This window comes from Herpailurus yagouaroundi, unplaced genomic scaffold (genome assembly GCF_014898765.1).
Source record: "Herpailurus yagouaroundi ecotype Mexico unplaced genomic scaffold, PumYag 198, whole genome shotgun sequence".
NCBI lineage: Eukaryota > Metazoa > Chordata > Mammalia > Carnivora > Felidae > Herpailurus > Herpailurus yagouaroundi.
The window spans coordinates 16,408,938-16,433,010 of NW_024412429.1; the positions used below are offsets into that span (position 1 = coordinate 16,408,938).

Here is a 24,073-nt window from a genome sequence, read left to right on the forward strand (position 1 = left end):
AAAACCTACAATAGCTTTTTCTGCAAGGAAAAGAAACCCAGCCAGTGAAACTCAGATTACGGAGTTTGAGAACAAATTGAATATGCCAACATTCCTAGTGTGACGCTTCTAACAGAAGAAACTAAGACAGAAGGAAAGCATTTTAAACTTGGAAGCTGGAAGATACTACAGTGCACATAACAAGCAGGCAGAGCAAGGATTATGCAAAGTGAAGGCAGAGACCCATCAGTGTCTCAGAAAAGCAGCGTCCTGGGTTGCAACCAGAATTTGAAAAAGAAAAAGAAAAAGAAACAATATAAGGACTTAGGATACATCCCACACAATGAGAGTAAGGAGTGTTGTTCCAGAAGACGTGATTCTGGTTTTGTGTACCTGCACACCTGTGTGCACGTGCATTTGTGATAAAAAAAAAAAAAAGGTACTTCAGGCCTCGGGTTTGAGTCAAAACTGCCAAGAGTCACTGGCCCAGACTCTATGCAGATTTCTCATCTAGGAAAGGAAGAGGAAGAAATGCAGGTTTTACCGGTTTCTCACAAGAGCCACAATTTGGGCCTGGCTCTCCTCTGCTCAGGGCTGTCCAAACAGAACAGCGAGCTCACAAGGAACAATGACCCCAATCTCACTTTTATCAGTCATTACATTTGTGTTTAGGATCAGAGGTGCAACGTTCCTCTCACTGATCCTGCGGCTGTATTTTTCGGTGTGGAGGCAGGAATGGTCTGCACTATCCTGCCTTCTACGTTTTCTTCAGTATGCGTGACCCGGGCAGGAGAGTAAGGTCCCCTGCCTGTCCGATGGGATTGGATCCTGAAAGGACTGGATTTTTTTTTTTTTAAGTTTATTTATTTTGGGAGAGAGAGAGAGAGAGAGCAGGGGAGGGGCAGAGAGAGAGAATCCCAAGCAGGCGCCACACTGTTAGCACAGAGCCCGATGCGGGGCTTGAACTCACAAACCGTGAGATCATGACCCGATCTGAAATCAGGAGTCAGACACTCAGCTGATTTAGCCACCCAGGTGTCCCCAAAGGATTGGATTTTAAAATAAGAGGGGCACCTGGGTGGCTCAGGCAGTTAAGCGTCCAACTCTTGATTTCAGCTCAGGTCATGATCTCGTGGTTCGTGGTTTTGAGCCCCACATCGGGCTCTGCTCTGATGGTGCTGAGCCTGCTTGGGATTCTCTTTTCCTCTCTCTGCCCCTCCCCTGTTTGTGCTCTCTCTCTCTCTCTCTCTCAAAATAAAGAGATAAACTTAAAAAAAAAAATTGAGAACACACTGAAAAGACCAATAATTCATATTTACATTTGTAAAAAACTCAAAGTAAAGAAAATAACCTTGAAAAGGAGGGACGAGCATATTTTTTCTTTGGCTTATTTTCAACATGACCTTTTTCTGCTTAAAAAACGAATATAGGGGCACCTGAGTGGCTCAGTCAGTTAAGCATCTGACTTTTGATTTGCGCTTAGGTCATGGTCTCACGGTCGTGAGTTTGAGCCCTGCATCGGGCTCTGCACTTAGAGCAAGGTGCCTGCTTGGGATCCTATCGGTCTCCCTCTCTCTGCCCCTCCCCCACTCACACTCTCAAAAAAAACATGTTAAAAAAATTTTTAAATGACTACATTATTATTAGTTTGGAAATGGAAATCTGGTGTGGAAATTTCTGGAAAACTTGATGCGAAAAACAAATCAGCAGCAACAAATCAGGCAATTTTAACCATATTCACTGTAATCTCTGTTCCTGGCTATCGCTCTGCTGTTGAGAGGAAAGACGCCCTTGAGAAGTCCAGGGAAAAAGTAACAAATAATCAGGAGTACGTCTAATGTTCCCACCACCTGCCTCTACCCTATCCCTAAGCCCAGCAGGAGCTGAAGCGACAGCCTGGTATGCGTGTCATTTCGTATAAATGAGCCACAAACCCTCAACTGGTCACCTCTCTCTCCTCTGCCTCTCTTGTATGTTCCCAGCCCGGCCTTTTATCTAAAAGTGAGTCCCATTTAGGAAAAACTGCTGATTAAGATATGATTGCTCTCGGGCACCTGGGTGGCTCAGGGCGTAATCTCATGGTTTGTGAGTTCGAGCCCCTACATCGGGCTCGCTGTTGTCAGCCTGTCAGCACAGACCCTGCTTTGGATTCTCTGTCCCCCCACCCCCCCCTCCTCTCTCTGACCCTCCTCCGCTCACAGTCTCTCTCAAAAAGAAAAAAAAACATTAAAAAAAAAACAGAATAAAATAAGATTATTTGCTTTAAATTTTTTTTTTTCCACGTTTTTATTTTATTTTTGGGACAGAGAGAGACAGAGCATGAACGGGGGAGGGGCAGAGAGAGAGGGAGACACAGAATCGGAAACAGGCTCCAGGCTCCGGGCCGTCAGCCCAGAGCCCGACGCGGGGCTCGAACTCACGGACCGCGAGATCGTGACCTGAGCTGAAGTCGGACGCTTAACCGACTGCGCCACCCAGGCGCACCAGATTATTTGCTTTATACAGGGGAATGCTAAGTGTATGTACACATTCATTATCATGTTTATCATGCTGGCGAAAGAGAAACATTAAAACGAGGCTTCGTTACTTGCACAAATTATGTTGCTTGCACATTTGTGACATGGGCCTGAAGGGTAGACAGGGGCTGCTCCCGCAAGGACAGGGATCCCCATTTATACGCCTCTATCTCTAACATAATGGGTGTCACCCTCTCTAGACACTTTGGGGTCCTGATCGTCTCGGTGAACCTCATCCGGAGCATTTCCCGAAGACTTTTCACATCTTCCAAACAATAGTTCATTTTATAGTATTCCATTAAAAGAGCGAGTCATGATTTATAAAGCCACTCTTCCTTTTGGTCCCGTTGTAAGTTCTTCTTCGAAAAGGATCTGCGATGAACTTAAGAATGAAGGTGAGCCAGTCATTTTGGCCGACTGAGAAGATGATCCCGGGCAGGTTTTTGGAGGGAAGTCAAAAGTCTGCTCTCCTCAACCTGGCCTGGCTAACCCGGCAGGTGCTGTCACGAAGGAAATGGAGATGGTGACGTGCATGACTCGGCATTAACTCAACTGTGTGCCTGACAAGCCTCTTGAGCTATGTCACGCTGCCAGGGGGTCATCAACTCGCCTTTGTATTTGAAGGAGACCATGTAGAGTCAGAAAATGTCTTAGTTTCTCTTGTAGCTAAGTACGGCTATGGGACCAAGGTGATTCACTACCGGAAGTGGTGGGTGTAACTTCCAGGAAGGCTCCTCAAAAGGGGGTGGGCCTTTCTTCCCTCTTTCTGCTGGCTGGGATACAGATGTGATGGCTGGGGCTTGGGCAACCATTGTGGACTATTAGGCAGCAGAGAGTCCCTGACGATGGAGGAACTGTCATTCCAGCCCAGGATGCCTACCCCGGATTTCTTTTATGTGACAGAGAAATAAACTTGTATTTGCTTTGGGTCCCTTCCTTTCACTGTTGCTGTTACCTGTGGGTGAACCTAATCTTAACTGATGTGTTTGTGAAAACAGAGCCTATTCAGAAATATTAAAGCATTTTTCATTTCAGTTTGCGCTCGATTTCATTCAACAGTATGCAGTGTTTTCTTTCGGTGTACAACAGTAATTCTGGGACTGAACTCAAGGTTCCATATCTAACTTAGAAAAGATGTGAGACTTGCTTAACATTTTGCTGATGAAAGAGCTGAAATTTTAGAGGTTGAGATGTGCCCATAAATGCCCCAAAGCTATGTGATGCAAAGCAATTGGAAGAGGTCTGATCACAAGTTCCAGGCACAGAATTAAGGCCGAAAAGCAGGAAGCAGCAGTACGTCAGTGTGCAACAGCACAGGATACACGTGTAGGACTCCAAGGGTTTTCTGCTCATCGGACTTCAAGAACGGTTCTCGCTCTCAATTCTACCTCCTTTGTGTGTGTTACATGCTAAACAAGGAAATGCTTTTTGGAGGCAAAAAAAAAACCCTGTTTTTATAGTTGTTTTGAAAATTTTTAGGAGTTACATCATTAAATCATTGCCTGACCCTTAAAAAGTAATAACAGTCCACAGTCAACCAAAGCATTCGTGCAATTTTATAAAACAAACCAACAAACCAACAACAACAAAAAAGACTAAACAAGATGGAGGGAGGGGGGAATCAAGAGAAGGTGCTCGGATTGCTGGTGTTTGACATTCAGAATGTTCTTGTGCCTCGACGCTTGAAAACATGGAACAATTTTTTAAGAACCTCATTCACTGGAGCCTAACTGAACAGAGAAAGGCTCAGTGGGTGCCCCTGGCCCGACACCGTCAGCTCTCGTCCCTCCATCCATCACTTCTGCTGGACAGCAAGGCAAAGCCCTGACCCTCTAAACGTGACTATTAACATCCAGATTTAGCTCTAAGCAAAGCTAAAGACTTGACCACATTCTAACGATGACTGCCAATCTGAGGCTCTGGTCGCAGCCCGTCTCCTAAATTACAGACCCGCATTTCCTCCCTGTCCCCGGCCCCCCAGCTCCCCGCTCCCCGGCATGCAACACATAAGTAACAGACATTAACATTTTACCACAATTGCCTATTTTCCTCTTACAAAAGCGGTAAACAGCACAGAGAGAGCTGAGGTCGCCCATGCCCGGTCCCCAGTTGGGCTCCCTGCTCCCCGCCGCCAGAAAGGGAAATTCTTTTTTTTTTTTTTTTTTAATTTTTTTTTCCAACGTTTATTTATTTTTGTGACAGAGAGAGACAGAGCATGAACGGGGGAGGGGCAGAGAGAGAGGGAGACACAGAATCGGAAACAGGCTCCAGGCTCTGAGCCATCAGCCCAGAGCCTGACGCGGGGCTCGAACTCCCGGACCGCGAGATCGTGACCTGGCTGAAGTCGGACGCTCAACCGACTGCGCCACTCAGGCGCCCCCAGAAAGGGAAATTCTTACCAACTTGGTGCTTCTCCAGGTCGTGTGTTCGTACTTGTACGTACATACAAAGGCATAAACAACATATAGTGCCGGTTTTGTGTTTTAAGAATGTGTTACATTGAATTTACAATCCCACAACCTGCTTTTCCACTCAACGTTGTATTTCTGAGATCTTGTGTTGTGCAAATAGCCAGAGGTAAGTCTTCTGGGTTTTGCAGCACCCACATCTTTACCCGCTGACAGAGTCCCTTCCTAGGCAGGGAGCCCCCCTGGACAGGACTGTGGCCCTTCCCCCTCCCTCACTAGTCCGCTTCAGGAAGGTGGAATGGCTTCCGAGAGGGGGGAGGGGGTAAGAGAAACACTACCTTCGTGGGGAGTCCCAGCAGCAATAACTGTGCATCATTCCGGAAGCCTTCATAGATTAGAAACTGTACTAACTCTTCTCCATCACTTAAAAGGATGTTGCAAATATACCTGCAATCTGTCTTCTCTGCCATGTCTCTGGGCTACCGGACCACTGGCGGTTCCTTAAGCACATACCAGCCTGTCTGCTCTCTCTGTCCTGCTTTATCTTACACCCTAACCATTCTTCACGGCTTGTGTCAAATGCCATCTTCTCAGGCTTCTTCCTGGAACTACTATTTAGAAATTGTCAATTTACCTCCGCTATTAATTGAAAACATAATACTTCAGATTGGCTCTTAATCCCCTCCAAAATGACTTCACCTCACCATGAGATTCACCCCTCTGCGTCTCATACTCCAGCTACACCGTCCCCAGAATCCACCAACACTTCCCCACCTGTGCCCACTTGCTGTTCTCTACGTTCTGCCTAGGACTCCTTTCTCCCTAACTCTGCAGGTCAAATTCCCTCAGACGTTTCAAGTCAACTTTTCCTGTCTTAAAAATTACACAAGTCACATACCCTAATTATAAAAGTTTCAAGAATACCAGAAAAATAAAGTATAAAGTAAAAATCGCAAAGACCCCATTTCCCATTGAGAAATAAAAGCAATCATTTGACATACATTTTTAAAAAGGAATCCTGCACCCCACCTGGGGCTTGGACTCATGAACCCAAGATCAAGAGTCATATGCTCTGCTGACTGAGCCAGCCATGTACCCCTGATTTATACCTTCTGCACCTTTTCATTTCAGTTCATATACAGTACATTTATTTCAAAATTTTCAAAAATGAGAATTAAAAATTTGTTTTGTAACTCCATTTTTTTTTACTGTATATATCGTGAACATCTTTTCATGTTTCATATAAATCGATTCTTCCTAATAGCCTTGATGTTATATCAATAATACTAAACTAGTGTTGCTTTTTTTCTTGAAGTTTTAATTTTCACATTAAAATTTTCGTGTATGTTCATTCTGAATATATTGTGTTAAGCGACTATGAGGTTTGTGCTTTAAACTTAACAGTTGGGGTGCCTGGGTGGCTCAGGCGGTTGAGTGCCTGACTCTTGATTTTGGCTCAGATCATGATCCAGGGTCGTGGGATTGAGCCCCGCATCAGGATCCATGCTGAGTGTGGCGCCTGCTTAAAGTTCTCTCTCTCTTTCTCCCTCTGCCCCCTCTCCTGCGTGTGCGCTCTCTCCCTCTCAAACAAATAAATAGAATTAATAGCCAAATGTCCAAACATCATTTAACCAATGATCCATCCACTAGTCCATCTGAAGGTCATGTTTGTCAAATTATTAATTTCTTTAAAAAAAAAATTTTTTTTTTTAACGTTTATTTATTTTTGAGACAGAGAGAGAGGCAGAGCATGAACGGGGGAGGGGCAGAGAGAGAGGGAGACACAGAATCCGAAGCAGGCTCCAGGCTCTGAGCCATCAGCCCAGAGCCTGACGCGGGGCTCGAACTCACGGACCGTGAGATCGTGACCTGAGCTGAAGTCAGACGCTTAACCGACTGCGCCACCCAGGCGCCCCATATTAATTTCTACATATAATGGAATAAGTCTATGTAGGGACACGTCAGAGGGTTTCTCGGTATCAGTTCTTTGCCAATCCCTCTTTATTACTGTGGCAGAATTACCTTGTCTTGATATCAAGAGTTAGGTTAAGTCATCCATCACTAGTCTTTTAAATTTTTTGTCTATCCGCATGCACTTATTTTTACAGAGTCTAGCCATGTTATTAATTTAGCCATGAAGTTCACTGTCCTGTACAGCTTCACCTGGTAATGATATACTACAGCACAGTATAATATTGGATGGCTCAGGGTGGCATGGCATGGTACACCACCCTAATTTTATATGTTGGTTCGACACAGGAGAATTTTTATTGTTTAACCCGGCTTCCTGCCATCCAAGAACACGGGGAGACCCCCCATCGACACAGGCCTTGCGCTGGGTCTTTCAATAAAACTTCGTAATTCTTTTTTCTCCATGCTCATTTCTTGTTACATTTATTCCCAAGTACTTTATTGTTTTGGGGACACATAGAAGTAGGATATTCCCATTACAGTATCTAACTTTTTATTGCTGATCCGAAGGGAAATTATGGACTTGTACATATTTATATTGTATCAAACTATTCCACCAAAACTCTGTCTAAAAGAAACATTTTAAATTTCCTAGTGATATAATCATACTGCATATAAATCAAATATTAGCCTCCTCTTTTTCAATTTTTTAATTTTGTTACTGTTCTTGTTTCATTACACTGGCTAGGACTTCCAGAATAAAGACAAATCACGGTGGTGATCAGCATTCTTGTCTTGTTTCTTTAGGACTTTAATGTTTTAACATGACGCTGATCGTTAGCTTCTGTTTTATAATTCTATTTAAATTCCTCTTTTGCATGAAGTCTTATTCCACTGAGATGCCTTTTTCATCCTCAAAGTTACTTCTTTACTCTGCCTTATTTTGAACATGATACTCAAGCACTTTGTAAGCAACCATAACTCTCTTAAACCTTGGGTAGTTTTTCAATTGGCATTTCTTATATTAAAGTATTAATGCATCAAACAACATTTATGGTTGAAGCTGGTAAGAGAGGAGGGTTTTAGAAAGCAGTAATAATCAATGTTTCTTTCCCTGCTCCCCAAAGGATGTGAAAATTAGGTCCACAAAAGACTCGAACGTTCCTTACCCAATTACCAGTTTCTTACTATTCCTACTAGAAAATCTATTGTTTTCTTTGAATAAGAACAGTATAATCTTGTAATTATACCAAACACTGCTCCAAGTTTAAGACAACCTCATGGAAGTACAATTTTCTAAACTATAATTTATATATTAAGGTAAGGGTAATTTTACTCTCAGCCAAAATAGGGTAAAATAATAGTCCTACAATGGAAATTTACAAGTTATTACACACTGGATCTTAATAAACTCCTTAAAATAGTCTATGCATTTTGTGAACTTCAGACCTCCAACTTTAATCTCTGGATCACATTTTAAAATCATTTTATGTTAATTTACATGCCACTAATCTCTGCAAAACATGTTTTGACAAGAGCCGATTTTAACTCCACATTTCATGATGGTAAGCCGGATTACATGACGAGCACATTATTTAGAATATACGTAAATCTTAACTAGGGATGGGCTAGATAGCTCATTGAAAATAAATTTGCATTTTGTAAATGTAAACAGTCAAGGTCAGGTTAGACATTCCGAAAGTTCAAAACTTCTTTCAAAACTTTCCCCAGGGGTGCCTGGGTGGCTCAGCTGGTTAAGCGTCCAACTCTTGATTTCGGCTCAGGTCATGATCTCACGGGTTCATGAGTTTGAGCCCCGCATCGGGCTCTGCGCGGTCAGAGCCTTGGTATTCTGTCTCCCTCTCTCTGTCCTTCCCCTGCTTGCTCTCTCTACCTCTATCAAAAAAAAAAAAAAAAAAAAAAAAAAAAAACTTAAAAAAATATTTCTTCTAATCAATACATATTGAAATTCATATTGTGTAATATAAAATACTTTTATATCAAAGTTAACATAGTATTGTTTTTTGAAATTATACGTATAAGTTTGTAGTCCATACAAGTCAGTCAAATTTGTTATAAAAAGAGGGAAGGGCGTGTTAAGTTTAAGAATGCATTAGGGCACAACACCTGCTCAGTCACAGAGCTGATAAGGACAGAGCTGGAATTTGAACCAGGGCTGTCCCTAGAATCCATGTCTGTAATTCTTATACTCTGAGATGAAAAAGTCATGGACTGTTCCCTTCCCTGCCTCTAGGGAGTTCTCTGAATTGGGAAATTTACGTGCTATTTACGGAGAAACTGAGGATACAGCCTGCTGCAAACAGAAGGGACACTCCAGCAAAGACACACACAGGAGAGGGCCACCGGGAGGAGAGTCAGGAGGGGCTGATGTTCAGAAAGAGCTTTAAGGAAGAGAGGAGTGCTGTGCGATGTGGCTAACAGCCGAGCAGGATGAAGGGTAAGAACGGACCATCAGAGCATGAGCGAGAACAGACCCCCAAATAAAACAGTGAAAGCAGCAGAGTTCTGCACAAAGACAGCCACGGTCTAGATAAGCCACGGTGAGTGGCAGTGCAGCGATGGCAGGGAGGGGTGGGGACGTGCACAGCAGAAAGAGAAGAGACAGTTTGGAGAATGGCTCTTTCCAGAAGCGTGGTGGACCTCTGGACTCTGCAAGGTCTCAAGAGCTAAAAACTAAGAGTAACTCGTCTTCGTAAGATTACAACCCATCTTAACAAAATTTTTTTAATGTTTATTTTTGAGGCGGGGGGCATGTGCGAGGCAGAGGAGGGGCAGAGAGAGGGAGACAGAAGATTCGAAGCGGGCTCTGCACTGATAGCACAGAGCCCGACGCGGGGCTCGAACCCACGGACCGTGAGATCATGACCTGAGCCCAAGTCGGATGCTTAACCGACTGAGCCACCCAGGCGCCCTGGATTACAACCATCCTTTAAAAGGAGATGCTCACGTAGAAGTAGGGAAATATTAAAGCAAAAAGTGAATTATCGAATTATCTTTGCACGGACATACTGGACATAATTTGAATTTTCTTCCTCACTCATGAAAAGTTTCTGATTCTTCTATAATGATTAGAGTATTACTTTAACAAACAAAAGTTACATATATGTGGGAGGTCCTCAACACATTTAAATTTTCCCTAGGTGAAACTCTTGCACTGGGAATTGAGTGCAAGGGTATTGGACCTATGCAGACTCTTCAAGTTGGCTAAAAGCAGCATCTACTAAATGGTTTAGCTACTCTATTTTTTCAAATCGCAAAATGATTTGCATCCTGCCTCTCTCCCCTTGGCAGTGATGGTCTTTCCCAAATAAGAAGCCGAATCCCTCATGTTTTGATTAGCATCCCTTTTGGCACCAAGAGTAGATTTGAGATGATAAATATGCCAGTTGAATTTCAGACCATATGTTTTTAATTTTAATGTTTAATGCCACTGCAAAGTCGCTCCGCATTGTTTCTCAACAATGTGAGTTTAAGTATCTTCGGCTCTTTTGCGATCCAGAGTCGCACGAGGCTGAGGCAAGACAGGGAGATGTGCTAGGATGCTATCGTGCACTGTGGATCTGCTGGGCGCCCGGCTTTCTTCCTGGTAACCACAAAAAAACTTCAAACAAGGCCTTCTAGAAGGAATTCCCTAAAAAGGAGGGTATCTGAAGCAATCCAGTACCCTTAGATCTCTCAGATGCCCTCTGGATGGTCCCAATGCCTCTGTATGAGAAGGGACAAGCAATAGTGTTTCCCATTGGCAGAACTCAAATCCCTCTGTGGGTTTCATGTGAGGTTTTTTGTTTTTTTAATGTTTATTTATTTTTGAGAGAGAACGAGAAAGAGAGAGAGCACGCAAGCGGGGGAGAGGCAGAGAGAGAGAGGGAGAGCCAGCATCCGAAGCAGGTTCCAGGCTCGGAGCCGTCCGCAGACAGCCTGATGCGTGATTTGAACTCACAGACCGTGAGATCATGACCTGAGCCAAAGTTGGCTGCTTAACCGACTGAGCCACCCCAGCGGCTATTTTTCACTTGAAAACGAATTAGCATTTGTGAAGAATTATCTTAAAAGTAAAGATCCGTAGCACCCCAAGGTGGTAATAATAGCCAGCATCCAGTGTTGAGTGTGCATCTGAGTTTACTTTTTCCAGCATTACTGCACCTCATCCACAGAGCAAGCCTCGCGGTAGGTATTGTAGAAACTGTGATTTAGGGAGGTTAGGCGAACTACCCAAAGACATGTCCAGCACATGGCGGAGGACATTCAAACGTAGGCAGCTGATGAGTGTTTTGGTTTGCTTTGGATATTCGTTGAAAAGATAATATGCGCCCCTAAGTTTACTGTAGCCTTGTTTTCAATAGCCAAGATAACGGAAGCAACTCTAGCGTCCATCGATGGATGAATGGGTACAGAGACGTGGGGTGCGCGCGCGCACACACACACACACACACACACACACACACAGGAATACTACTCAGCCATAAAAAGGAATAAATCTTGCCATTTGCCATATGCCAAGGATGGAGCTAGAGAGTACAATGCTAAGTGAAATAAGTCAGAGAAAGACAAATACCGTATGATTCCACTCATACGTGGAATTTAAGAAACAAAACGAACAACAACAACAAAACCCAGACTATTAAATACAGAGAGCTGGTGGTGGCCACTGGGGAGGTGGTGGGGGGATGGGTGAAACAGGGGAAGGGGATTAAGAGCACACTTCTCACGAGGAGCACTGAGCGACGTATCGAACCGTTGAAGCATTATATCGTACCCCCGAAACTAATATAACGCTGCATGTCAATTACACTTGAAAATAAAAACAAACATACAAACAAACCCAGGCAGCTGGAGCCTGCAACTGAGTACGTTTGGCTGCTCTGAGGAAAATCATCTCCATTATCTTGATTTTTCAGTGTATATAGCAGAAAACGACCTATAAATGGTTAGCGCCCAAAATAGGAACCCAAAAATGTTAGGGCAACTGAATAGTACTCAAACTGAATTCCACCAACGCTCTGAAAGATCAGGTTGTAAAATTTGGTGAGTGTTAATCAACAAATCCTAAGTTTATTTTTTATTTATTTATTTATTTTTTTAAAATTTTTTCAACGTTTTTTATTTATTTTTGGGACAGAGAGAGACAGAGCATGAACGGGGGAGGGGCAGAGAGAGAGGGAGGCACAGAATCGGAAACAGGCTCTAGGCTCGGAGCCATCAGCCCAGAGCCTGATGCAGGGCTTGAACTCACGGACCGCGAGATCGTGACCTGGCTGAAGTCGGACGCTTAACCGACTGCGCCACCCAGGCGCCCCTAAGTTTAAAAAAAAATTATGAAAGAGTTGACACACACAGAAGAATATACTAAGTTGGCAGCAATAATGAAAAAGTCTGAACATCCAGGACAGTGGACACTTCGTGGGAAGGCAGAGAAATGGGGCCATGACTTTTCATACTTTACTATCCCAAATGCACCACGGAGAAAAACAAATAGAAACCAGGCTTCTCATGAAAAACTCCTCAATTACTTTAGTGTAAGAAAGGGATGAATGTTTTGCAATTATTTCATACTCATTTGTTTTGGATTTTTCTTCTGCAACGCAATTCTAGAAAATTGGTGATCACCACGTACTCCTTTTTCTGCTGAGCGAGAGCATTAAAGATCTAAAATTTCTGTTATCTTCACGAGCAAAGGTTCTTTCTTCCTTATCTCAAAAATTTGGGGATTTGATTTACCTTTAAAGAACATATCAGCAATACAAATAGTAATCAAATAGAGAACCTGAAAGCATTGCACATGAAGATGGTTTTGTTCAAAGTATCTTGTGAGACAGAAAAGTAAATAGACCGGAAAATTAAACCCTTTCTTTTCAAAGGTCCATGAGACCTTTTTTTTTTTTTTTTTAAATTTTTTTAACGTTTATTTACTTTTGGGACAGAGAGAGACAGAGCATGAACGGGGGAGGGGCAGAGAGAGAGGGAGACACAGAATCGGAAACAGGCTCCAGGCTCTGAGCCATCAGCCCAGAGCCCGACGCGGGGCTCGAACTCACGGACCGCGAGATCGTGACCTGGCTGAAGTCGGACGCTTAACCGACTGAGCCACCCAGGTGCCCCAAGACCTTTTATGATAAATGTTCGGAATTGGACAACACAGGGTCAGCACAGGTCACGTCTCCAAAAACCAGGTCCCGCTGCCAAGGGAAGTTCAGCATCAGCAGGTCAACGGTCAGGGACAGACAACATGTGGATCCCCTTCTTGTAGAAAGTGCTGGTCTCCAAGGCTGATGAGCAGTGCCAGAGAAACCATCTGTTAGGCTGCTCTTCTCTGAGGAGGCAGAGGGGGAGGGAACCCTCACGCTGCGAGAATAAGTGGATTAAAAAGCAGCGCCAGGGGCGCCTGGGTGGCTCAGCCGGTTAAGCCTCTGACTTTGGCTCAGGTCATGATCTCGCGATTCATGCCTTTGAGCCCCGCGTCAGGCTCTGTGCTGACAGCTCAGAGCCTGGGGCTTGCTTCGGATTCTGTGACTCCTCTCTCTGCCCCTCCCCTGCTCACACTCTGGGTCTCTCTCTCTCTCTCTCTCAAAAATAAATGTTAAAAAAAAAAAAAAAGCAGCTTTAGATACAAGTCCCAGCACCTGCACTGGCCTTGGTCACCTCAGGGCATAGGATGAGGGGAGCTGAACTTCTAACTGATTTAAATCTATTGAGCTGACAGCCACCTCTGAAAGAACCACCAAGGAAGAAAAACTTTCACAAATGGTGAACTCAAGAAACGGGACAGCATAAACATAAACTGCGAGACAATTAGAGACCTAAATGTAAGTGGCAACATTTTATAAGCCAATACAGATTTATAGAGTATCTTTATGATTCCAAAAGCAGGAATCGTGAAGAGAAAGGACGGAAAAAGAAAAGGTACAATGAACACATTTAAAAGATAAGCCACACGTGGGAAAAGATATTTGTAACGCATAATGGCCAAGTGTTCATGTTCAGAAAATATGACCCCTAACATCTTACACCTAGGAACAGACCCACCACGACTTTTACGCTTATTTTCAGAGACCTAAATGATAATGTTCCCGGTAGCATTATTTGTAACAGGGTACCAAAAGGAATCTCAGTGCCCCTGAAGGAAGAACGCACAAATTTATGTGCTATATTCATGCCACGGAAGACTGCCCTGTGGGGCGGATGAGGCTTACTTGATCACAGTTACTTGGATAAATGCGGAAATGTAAGGTTGAACAAAAATAGCACGCCTCCTGCTTTTGAGTGGCCTATGACTTTTTCCTTCACTTTACTTTTTTAAAAAACATTTTTTGAATGTTTGGGGAAATAAAAAGGAGGAAAAATACTTCACCGCATGTGAAAATTACATGAAATTCACATGTCAGAGCCCATGAATAAATCAATCTATTGGAAACCAGCTTCCTTTATTCGTGTAGGTCTTCTCTACGGCTTCTTTTGCAGTTGAATATTTGCCGAGAGGCTATGACTCACAAAGCCTAAATTATCGGTCTTGCCCTTCACAGCAAAAGTTTGCTGAACGCTATTGCAGCACAATGCACATAGTAAGATTTATTAATGTATAAAATACTACAATCACATGCTGTATATCCGTGGTTCTCAAATTTATGTGCTGAGGTATCCTGAGGCACCGCACTGAACTCAGAGGACCCGTGGGTTATTTTCAATTTTGGAAGGAAACTCGGTAACACTCGACATCTGTTGAACCCTACAAGTTCTACTACTTTGAGGTACTTCGTGGTCTCATGGACTTTAACGCTCCATGGTCCTTTCAATGACATCATATATTTGTGGAGCCAAATTTTTGGCAGTTGCTGCAGTAAGAGCAGGAATGGTGTGAAAACCAATGCGGAACAGGAAATGAGCTCTGAAGTGTGGCCCAATCTCAAGGAATGAGAAGTTCAGTGCTCAACAAGGACCCACATCTTATTAATAAGCTACAGTGGCTATTTTATTTGTTAAAATGTGTATTTATTGGGGCGCCTGGGTGGCTCAGTTGGTTAAGCGTCCGACTTCGGCTCAGGTCACGATCTCACGATTTGTGAGTTTGAGCTCCGCGTTGGGTTCTGTGCTGACAGCTCGGAGCCTGGAGCCTGCTTTGGATTCGGTGTGTCCTTCTCTCTCTGCCCCTCCCGAACTTGTGCTCTATGTCTCTCAAAAAATAAATAAATGTAAAAAAAAAAAAAATTAAAAAAAAAACAAAGGTATTTACTTATTTTGAGAGAGAGAGAGAATGAACAGGAGAGGAGCAGAGAAACAGGAGGAAGAGAATCCCAAGCAGGCTCCGTGCTGACAGTGTAGATCCTGATGCAGGGCTCGAACTCACAAACCGTGATATCATGACCTAAGCTGAAATTAATTAAGTCAGACGCTTAACCGACTGAGCTTCCCAGGCGCCCCTATGGTGGCTATTTTTTTTTTTTTAATGTTTATTTATTTTTGAGACAGAGAGAGACAGAGCATGAACAGGGGAGGGGCAGAGAGAGAGGGAGGCACAGAATCCAAAGCAGACTCCAGGCTCTGAGCTGTCAGCACAGAGCCCGACACGGGGCTCGAACTCATGGACCGAGATCATGACTTGAGCCGAAGTAGGACGCCCAACTGACCAAGCCACCCAAGCGCCCCATATGGTGGCTATTTTAAAATGAAATAGGGGCGCCTGGGTGGCGCAGTCGGTTAAGCGTCCGACTTCAGCCAGGTCACGATCTCGCGGTCCGCGAGTTCGAGCCCCGCGTCGGGCTCTGGGCTGATGGCTCGGAGCCTGGAGCCTGTTTCCGATTCTGTGTCTCCCTCTCTCTCTGCCCCTCCCCCGTTCATGCTCTGTCTCTCTCTGTCCCAAAAATAAATAAATGTTGAAAAAAAAATTTAAAAAAAAATGAAATAATATTTTTCTTTCAATGTATATGTATCCTTTTTTTTTTTCCAGACAGCTACTAAGTTGTCAGGACATAAACATCCAGGAAGTTGCTCGGACCTAACTACTTAATAAATGGAAGCATTAGGTATTTCTCTTGGCCCAACATGCCTTAGGAAATAGTTGCTGCGACACAACATGAACAGAGAAGGTCCGAGAATCTCTGTTGTAGATGTTTTGTGGATACATACTTATGTAATAAAAGCATAAACTCTTCCCGGAAATGATAATCCCTAAATTAGGATAGTGGCTTCTTCTAGAAAAGTGCAAAAGGGAATGAGATTAGGGAGGGACTCACAGGGACCTCAACTCTGTGTCTAATGTTTTATTAAAAAAAAAAAAAAATGGGGTGCCTGGGTGGCTCAGTCGGTTGAGTGACCGACTTCAGCTCAGGTCATGATCTCACGGTTTGTGGGTTCGAGCCCCGCGTTGGACTCTGTGCTGACAGCTTGGAGCCTGGAGCCTGCTTGGGATTCTCTGTCTCCCTCTCTCTCTGCCCCTCCCCCACTCATGCTCTGTCTCTGTCTCAGAAATAAACAAACATTCAAAAAAATTTAAAAAAAGCAAAAAAACACTAAAGCACTCACAGCAATATGTTGTGGTTCTGACACAGCTGAGTGAGTGATGGGAACACAGGCATTTATTATACTAATGAGCATATACTCCTGGATACTGTATACTCAGAATATTTCATTTTTTCCCCCCACTTATTTTTTTGAGGGCAGAGGAATGGCTGGTGAAAGAAGGGAGGGCGTCTTTACACAAAAGCATGGGAAGAGGAAGGTGGGCTGGAATAAAGTGCGGCAATGAGAGCGAGGGCGAAAGAAATTAGGTCTCAAGGTACATCAGAGAAATCCGAACTTCCGCGACCATGACGAAAACCGCCTTCTCTTACTGGGCTTCCTGAACACAGCGGTTAAAGAACAGCACTGGTGATTAGGAGTTTCCCCGAAGGTTAGCACGTGACCAATACCTCTGCACTTCCTGTCCTTGATTTAATTACGGATACAATCACTAGAGGAAGAAAAAAAAAAGGTGGGAGGTATCCTAACAAAAGTAGAGCCTAGGCTGAGATCTGTGTTTCTAAATAATGTAAACAGAGTGAGGTCTGGGACAATTCCAGCTTAGAAAGCTGGAAGGCTGGGGCGCTTGGGTGGAGCAGTCGGTTGAGCGTCCGACTTCAGCCAGGTCACGATCTCGCGGTCCGTGAGTTCGAGCCCCGCGTCGGGCTCTGGGCTGATGGCTCAGAGCGTGGAGCCTGTTTCCGATTCTGTGTCTCCCTCTCTCTCTGCCCCTCCCCCGTTCATGCTCTGTCTCTCTCTGTCCCAAAAATAAATAAACGTTGAAAAAAAAAAAAAAAAGAAAGCTGGAAGGCTACTTGACATCAGATTTTTTTAAAGGGCGGGTGAAATTCTCAGAATGTTTAGTTTGGTCTGGTTCTCTTCTCTCCAAAATGAAAGGATATTTAAAATTTGATGGCAATGAAAACGGAAACAGACAATACGCTGGTGACTGGGGGGCAACTGCCAGCGGAGGTTCCCGAAGCCCAGGGAGTAAGATCTAAACGGTTTGCAAAAGGGGCACTGGACAAGGAAGAGGACCGTTAAGAAGATGCAACTCAGTAAAGAGAGATGAGAAAACCACTGCAGACAGAGTCAAGGGATGATGTGCATAGGCTTTGGTGCAAGGGGGGCCCTGAGGTTGTATCCTCCATCGCTGACTGGGTGAATGTCAGAGGACACAGTTTGTAATCTCTCTAGGCTTCAGTTGTGTCATCTGTAAAACAACGATACCAGCACCCACCCCACCGAATGGTCTCAGGCCTCAGAGGGAATGCATATGGCGACCGGGCTGGGATACAGGTCTGGAGCTCGGGAACCCGCTCAGAGAATGGCAGTGTTTGCAACGAACGTATTAATGAGGCCTTGTTTCCCAATCTTCCTTGGTTTGGCTTGGAATGACCATGGTTATTTATTCTGAACTCTAAATCCTCATCGTGAAATGTTCAGGGCAAAGCTCAGTGGATGATTCAGTTGGGCATTGGTCTAATGTGCCCTTTTGCTGTACTATCTTCTTGAGCTTACGTACCCAGGCGGCATGTGGAGAACCCGCTGTGGGTTTGTGTTCAGGTGACAAGAAGACACACAGTAATTTAGGCAACATCTTGACCAGCACTTTGGAAGAGGGCACTGAATATCAAATGTGGGTGGAACTTCAAAAGCCACCAAATCTTCGTATAGATCATTATTAAGCAAGTATGGTGAAATGGCGCGTGGCATCCATTGGGCCACGAGAAGAAGGCCCTGAGTCTTTATCTTTTTTGGGTCGTGGACACCTTTGAAAATGTAATGAGAATCAGGGAGCCCTTCTGTTGAAAAAAAAAAAAATACAGGGGTGCCTGGATGGCTCAGTCGGTTAAGTGGCCAACTCTTGCCTTCGGCTCGGGTCATGACCTCAAGGTTCATGAGATTGAGCCCCGCGTTGGGCTCTGTGCTGACCGTGTGGAGCCTGCTTGGGATTCTCTCTCTCCCCCTCCCCCCCCCAAAATAAATAAACTTAAAAAAAACACACCTTATATTTATGTATATAATTCTGTATTTAATTATGGGAGGGATGGCTGGTAACCACCAGTTAAGAACTCCTAGCTATAAAGACGTACAAGCACATGTTGAATTCCAGAGTGAAGGAAAGGTATTCACTCGAAATGGGAATCAAGACCAAAGTAAGAAAACAGAAAGCAAATTTAAAAAACCAAGGATCCTGTGTAAGTTTGAAATCCTTACAAATAGTTTAAAAATGAGATAATTTATTAAAGCCTAGAAACTCAATGTTGTTTTCTTTTCCTTTCTTCTTTTTAAAAAGATAACCCATGATTAGGGTTTGATGCCGAAGAAATGTTTGCTTTCATAGAAATGAATGGAGGTTAAGTGGACTCCCATGAGGACTACTGGCTAAAGGAGAAATAGAGACAGCGATCACGGGGACCACAGCATGCTCCCCCAAATTCTCATGGACTATTCTGGTCAAGTCTGAGAAATTTGCGCAATTACATTTGACTGGTGAAAAGCGTGGGTTTGAACTGGGTAGGTTCACTTATATACAGATTTTCTTTTCGATACCTACAGTATTATAAAAATATTTGCTTTCCCTTATGATTTTCCTAGTATATATTTTTTTAACATTTGTTTTTGAGAGACAGAGTGAGACAGAGCATGAGTGGGGGAGGGGGAAAAAAAGGGGTTGGGGGGAACACAGAATCCGAAGCAGGCTCTAGGCTCTGAGCTGTCGGCACAAAGCCTGATGTGGGGCTTGAACTCACGGACCGCAAGATCGTGACCTGAGCCGAAGTTGGCCGCCCAACCAACTGAGCCACCCAGGCGCCCCTCCCTTATGATTTTCTTAATACTATTTTATCTAGCTGGCTCCACTGTAAGGTTATAGTGTATGATACATACAATACACAAAATATGTGTTCGCTGACTGTGTTTAGGCTCTGGTCAACTGTAGGCTATTAGTAGTTAAGTTTTGGGGAGTCCAAAGTTACATGCAGATTTTCAGCTACACAGGATGGAGGTCGGTGCCCTAACCCCCAACTTGTTCGAGAGCCAACTGTAATTAAATAAACTTCACTCGATTTTAAGTCTAAATGGAATATTGATTCCATTATCTTGGAATAATTATTGCAGAGTAGACAAAATAATTCCCTTCCTGTGTGTGTTGGGACACAGAAATATCTTAGACTAAACGTACTTCATGAAACCTGCAGTGTGGGGAAAACTGTAAGAGATGCCCGTCATCTCTGAAGGTTCTTCATTCATCAGTATGATACCTAATCTCATACGTGCATTGTACTTCCATCGAGATTCTCTTTATGGGCTTATCTCTCACACCACATTGTAAATTACTGGAGGCCAAGAAACATGTCCTACGTATCTGATTCCAAGCTTCTACCATATATTACTTGACAAATAGCAGGAGCTCAATGAACGTGTACTCAAGTAAATTATTCCAAAGGACTTAAATAAATCTTCAGTTACTTCTTCTCCAGGGTATCACATAGAACTGAAAATGCCAGATCATTTGCCCACTTTCAGTCTGACCCAGAAATTCTGTCAGATTGCTCTTTCTCTATGAATTACCCTTTCAAACCCTTTGCCCATTTCTCTACTGGATTACTTGCTTTAAAAAAAATCAATCTATAATCCTTGGTGGTTTATATATACTCCGATTGTTAGTCATTTGTCTATTACCTCTGCAAATGTTTTTTCATACGCGCTCTCTTGTTTTTTAAATCCCCTATCTTTTATCAGACACAATTTACTTTTAGTAAAAAAATTTTTTTAATGTTTATTTATGTTTGAGACAGAGAGAGAGAGAGAGAGTATGCACACATGCATGAGCGAGTGGGACAGGGGTACAGAGACAGGGAAACGCAGAATCCAAAGCAGGCTCCAGGCTCTGAGCTGTCAGCACAGCCCGGACGCGGGGCTCGAACTCACAGACCATGACGTCATGACCTGAGCTGAAGTTGGACACTTAACTGACTGAGCCACCCAGGTGCCCCCACAATTTATTTTTAAATGTAATCCAAATTATCAATCTTCTTCTTCTAGGTTTGGGCTTCTTACACAGTAAGAGAGACAGACTTCTATAAACAATGACTTTTCTAAGGGCATACATTTTCCCACAGGCTTCAGATAAACCTAGGTCTCCTGCATTTATCTTCCTTGAGACCACGTTAAAATGGGGCTCGTTTGGTTTCCCTTTTGTCTCAAGCCCCCAAACAGCGTCAGTTGTTCTTGCACTAAAGGCTGATACTAAACCTAGCAACATTTGCAAAGACATTGTTTGGAAACAGATTCTGCATCCTTTAGCCCAACAGCTCCCTTGAAGTTTCAAAGTTAGAAGCCACGAAAGGATTTCTTCAAAGAAAATGACCAGGGTGCAGAGTCCCACTGCCCACCCCCCGGTGGAAAGGGTGCAGAGCTAGAGAGTGAGGCTTTAGAAGCAGGACTGGAAAGGCTCACTGAGGCAGAGACCCACAGTGGTCGACTGGGGATGAGTAAGCCTGCAGGCTGAAAGGAAACAGCCCCTGGCAAAAGAACAGAGACTCAAGTGAGACGTGTAACTGTGCTCCCACCAACGGGAAGAACACGGGTTGAAGGTCTATGATGCCTGGAGATCAGGTATTGAATTAGCAGCAGGACTGTCTAAAAAGGATATTGCCCGGAGGGTTTCTGCCAAGAGTGCGGGTCCTCTGCTGGAAGAGACCGGATGGGTACCACTGAATGTCAAAGCTTCAACCCTGGAGGGGCCAGAGGCAGACTAAGGGACTAAGGACAAGATGATGGGGGACAGAGAAGAAGCCACCTTTCCCTTCCCGTTATCGGTCAAAGGCAGGTCCAATGTAAGAGAGAGGAGAAGCTTAAATATGAATGAAAGTTGGAGTTTTCTTATTTTTGTGCAAGACGGCACACACGCTTTTTAAAATTAAAATTAAAATGAGACTATTCTTTTAAAAAAATTTTTTTTCAACGTTTATTTATTTTTGGGACAGAGAGAGACAGAGCATGAACAGGGGAGGGGCAGAGAGAGAGGGAGACACAGAATGGGAAACAGGCTCCAGGCTCTGAGCCATCAGCCCAGAGCCCGACGCGGGGCTCGAACTCACGGACCGCGAGATCGTGACCTGGCTGAAGTCGGACACTTAACCGACTGCGCCACCCAGGCGCCCCTAAAATGAGACTATTCTTATGGCAGAAAGTGATTAGAGGAATTAAAAAATTTTTTATTTAGAATTTCAGTTTCGCAAGATGAAGAGTCCTTGAGATGGATGGTGATGATGGTTCTGTAATAACAGGGAAGCATTTGACTACTGACTGGTACACTTAGTCATGGCTAAGACGATCAATTCTATGTTAGATGGATTCTCCCACAGCTAAAAATAAACTCACTAACCAAAGGAAAAGAAGAAACAAAAGAAAAAAAGGGCAAGTTAACCTTTATTAGTCACGAATCGGCAACGGAGAGGATGATAATAATAAGTGGTTTAGAATTGCTGAGTCTCACCCCATGTCAGGCGCTGTGCGAGGGCTTAGTGTGCACAGTCTCGCTTAAACCTGATTTCAAAGCTGTGAAGCAAGTCTTATATAAAGCCCTATTCTACAGATAAGGAAACTGAGGCTAAGAAGGGTTAAGTTACCTGAAGTGACCCAACTTGGAAGGAGCCAGATACCGACTCTTGAGCCAGTCCCCTAAACCATCTGGCAGGGGACAGATGTCCGGCACTGACTTCTCCCCCGCTTACAGCCCCTTAAGACTAGAAGAGATCACAGAAATCATCAGCGAAATCACTGACACTTCCCTGGTCCTCCATGGTTTACACAGCAATTCCTCATTTGATAGTACTCATTAAATTACTGCAAGGTATTCTATTACCAAAAGAGGAAGGTGAACCCTGGAGAAGTTAGGTAACTACCAGTTACGGTCATGATCCCACAGCTTCGATCTCAGGGTCACGGCTGCCCATCCACAAGCAATTCCTCGTCCGGTCCAGTTTCTCACTTTTCACGTGAGAATGTCTCCCAGGGACACGCCCAGAGAGGCTAATGGTGTGTCCAAGGTCACACGGGAAGCTAGTATGTTTTGCACGCCCCCTCAGCATACACCTTTAAAGATGCTTTGCCACGGAAACGCATGTTCTAGAAATATATGAGGACAAAGTAAAGATCGGTACAGAGAGCTCTGTTGGCACAAAACAGAGTGCTTTCTTCTAGAAGCTCTTTTATTTGTGGAGTGGATACGTCAGGACCACCACTTCACAGAAGCACCCCGCTTTTCAGTGCCTGCCCTGTGCAGACTCCTTGTCCATTAGCTCTGCAATTATGCTGTGATCGATCGAGCAAATCCATTTCGACGGCATGTCTAGCCAGTCTTACAGTGGATCTGGTACCCCAGCAGCCAAGTACAGACCCGGAGGAATGAACCACATAAATTCTCATTCGATCCCGACTGCATGCCTACAGGGAGTTCTTAAAAACAGTCTCAACAACCCTGAATGAACTTTATAATGGCTGGGCAGAAGAGTGCAGGGCTCAGAACCTTTTCTAGTGAAAGAACTCACTTCTCTGAGGTCGATAGGAGGCTCGTGATTAGCGCGAAAGCCGCGACCGTGAGACTTGACGATTACCGGCACCAACGTGGCGAGTGGAAATCACCCGTTGGCGCGTGAAGATCTGCCGGTGCGGTCTGTCTGATGCCAGATTCTAGCGCTCAGACCAAGACTCCTTGTTACCTGTTTGTCTTTCGTTGCCGTAACCTCGCGGGGGGCATCGGGGCAGCAGTGCCAGAGCCCATTCTACGGTAGTCACCCCCCGTTTCCGTCTGGAATGGCCAATGCAAACCAAAGAGAAGCAGACACCGCCAAGGGGAGCTTGGCAGCAGCAGAGAGTGTGAAGTCCTACCAGTGAAATCTTCCAAGTCCGTGGGCAGCAGTCTCCCCTCCGTTAGACACAAACTAATCCTCCGATTTGAGGAAGAGCAAACTGATTTCTACTGCTAATGACGGCGGACATTTGGTACTTCTGTTACTCACACACAGGATGACAACTCTGTACCTATGCTCCACGAAGGCTGGGCCGGGTCTGTTTCGCTCGTCATGTGTTTCCAGGCTCCGAGTGGCACGCCTTGCACATGCTAGGTTCGCGATAAATATTTGCTGAATGGATCAATCATCTCACTTGGTTCTCATAATAACCCTATGAGGTTTGAAACCATGTTGTAATCACCGCTTTACAGATGAGACAACTGAGGCTCAGAGGGTCGCTAAAAATGTGTTCCAGATCGCTCTGCCAGCGAGTGTCAGGACGCGTATTCAAACCCATACGAACTTGACGTGAGAAGCTACGGTTCCATCGACACATCTAGTATAGACCAGACCACGGGGCTTTTCCAATATTGAGACCCTCTGTGAAAGGTGGGTCTGAGAGAATATGTTTCAGGTCAGAGTGGGTATCACTGTTTTTCTGCCACCGATTTTTAGATCTCTTCCATATTCTACAACAACTAAATTTAAAAAGAAATGACTTACCCACAAATCCTTCTTCACCAACCAGTTTCAACGCGATTTTGTCAGCCAGCACTGAAGAGTTGCCATGGGCGATGTTAGCAAAGGGGCCAGCGTGCACAAACACAGGTGTTCCCTACGGAAGTTGAAGGACAAATTAAAACCCCCAAAGACAAAGGGAGGAATGAACCCAGGCAGTGAGTCACCGAAGCCATTCTGCTTTTATCAATACTGCACAGTCAAT

At 44.3% G+C, this 24,073-nt stretch overlaps 1 protein-coding gene across 5 annotated transcripts in view; it reads right to left on the reverse strand.

Annotated features, from left to right (window-relative positions):
* MTHFD1L (methylenetetrahydrofolate dehydrogenase (NADP+ dependent) 1 like) overlaps positions 1–24,073 on the reverse strand; it is a 183,086-nt gene that overhangs the window by 89,560 nt on the left and 69,453 nt on the right. For 4 of the 5 annotated variants that reach the window (XR_005782631.1, XM_040448893.1, XM_040448892.1 and 1 more), the window contains exon 19: positions 23,854–23,965. Coding sequence is in view for 4 of the 5 variants with exons in the window: in XM_040448893.1 (XP_040304827.1) it covers positions 23,854–23,965 (112 nt within the window). In the remaining variant the exon portion in view is untranslated. Of the gene's footprint in view, positions 1–7,016; positions 7,191–14,033; positions 14,039–23,853; positions 23,966–24,073 lie in introns of those variants that run through there. The other variant, XM_040448894.1, reaches the window with a different exon arrangement.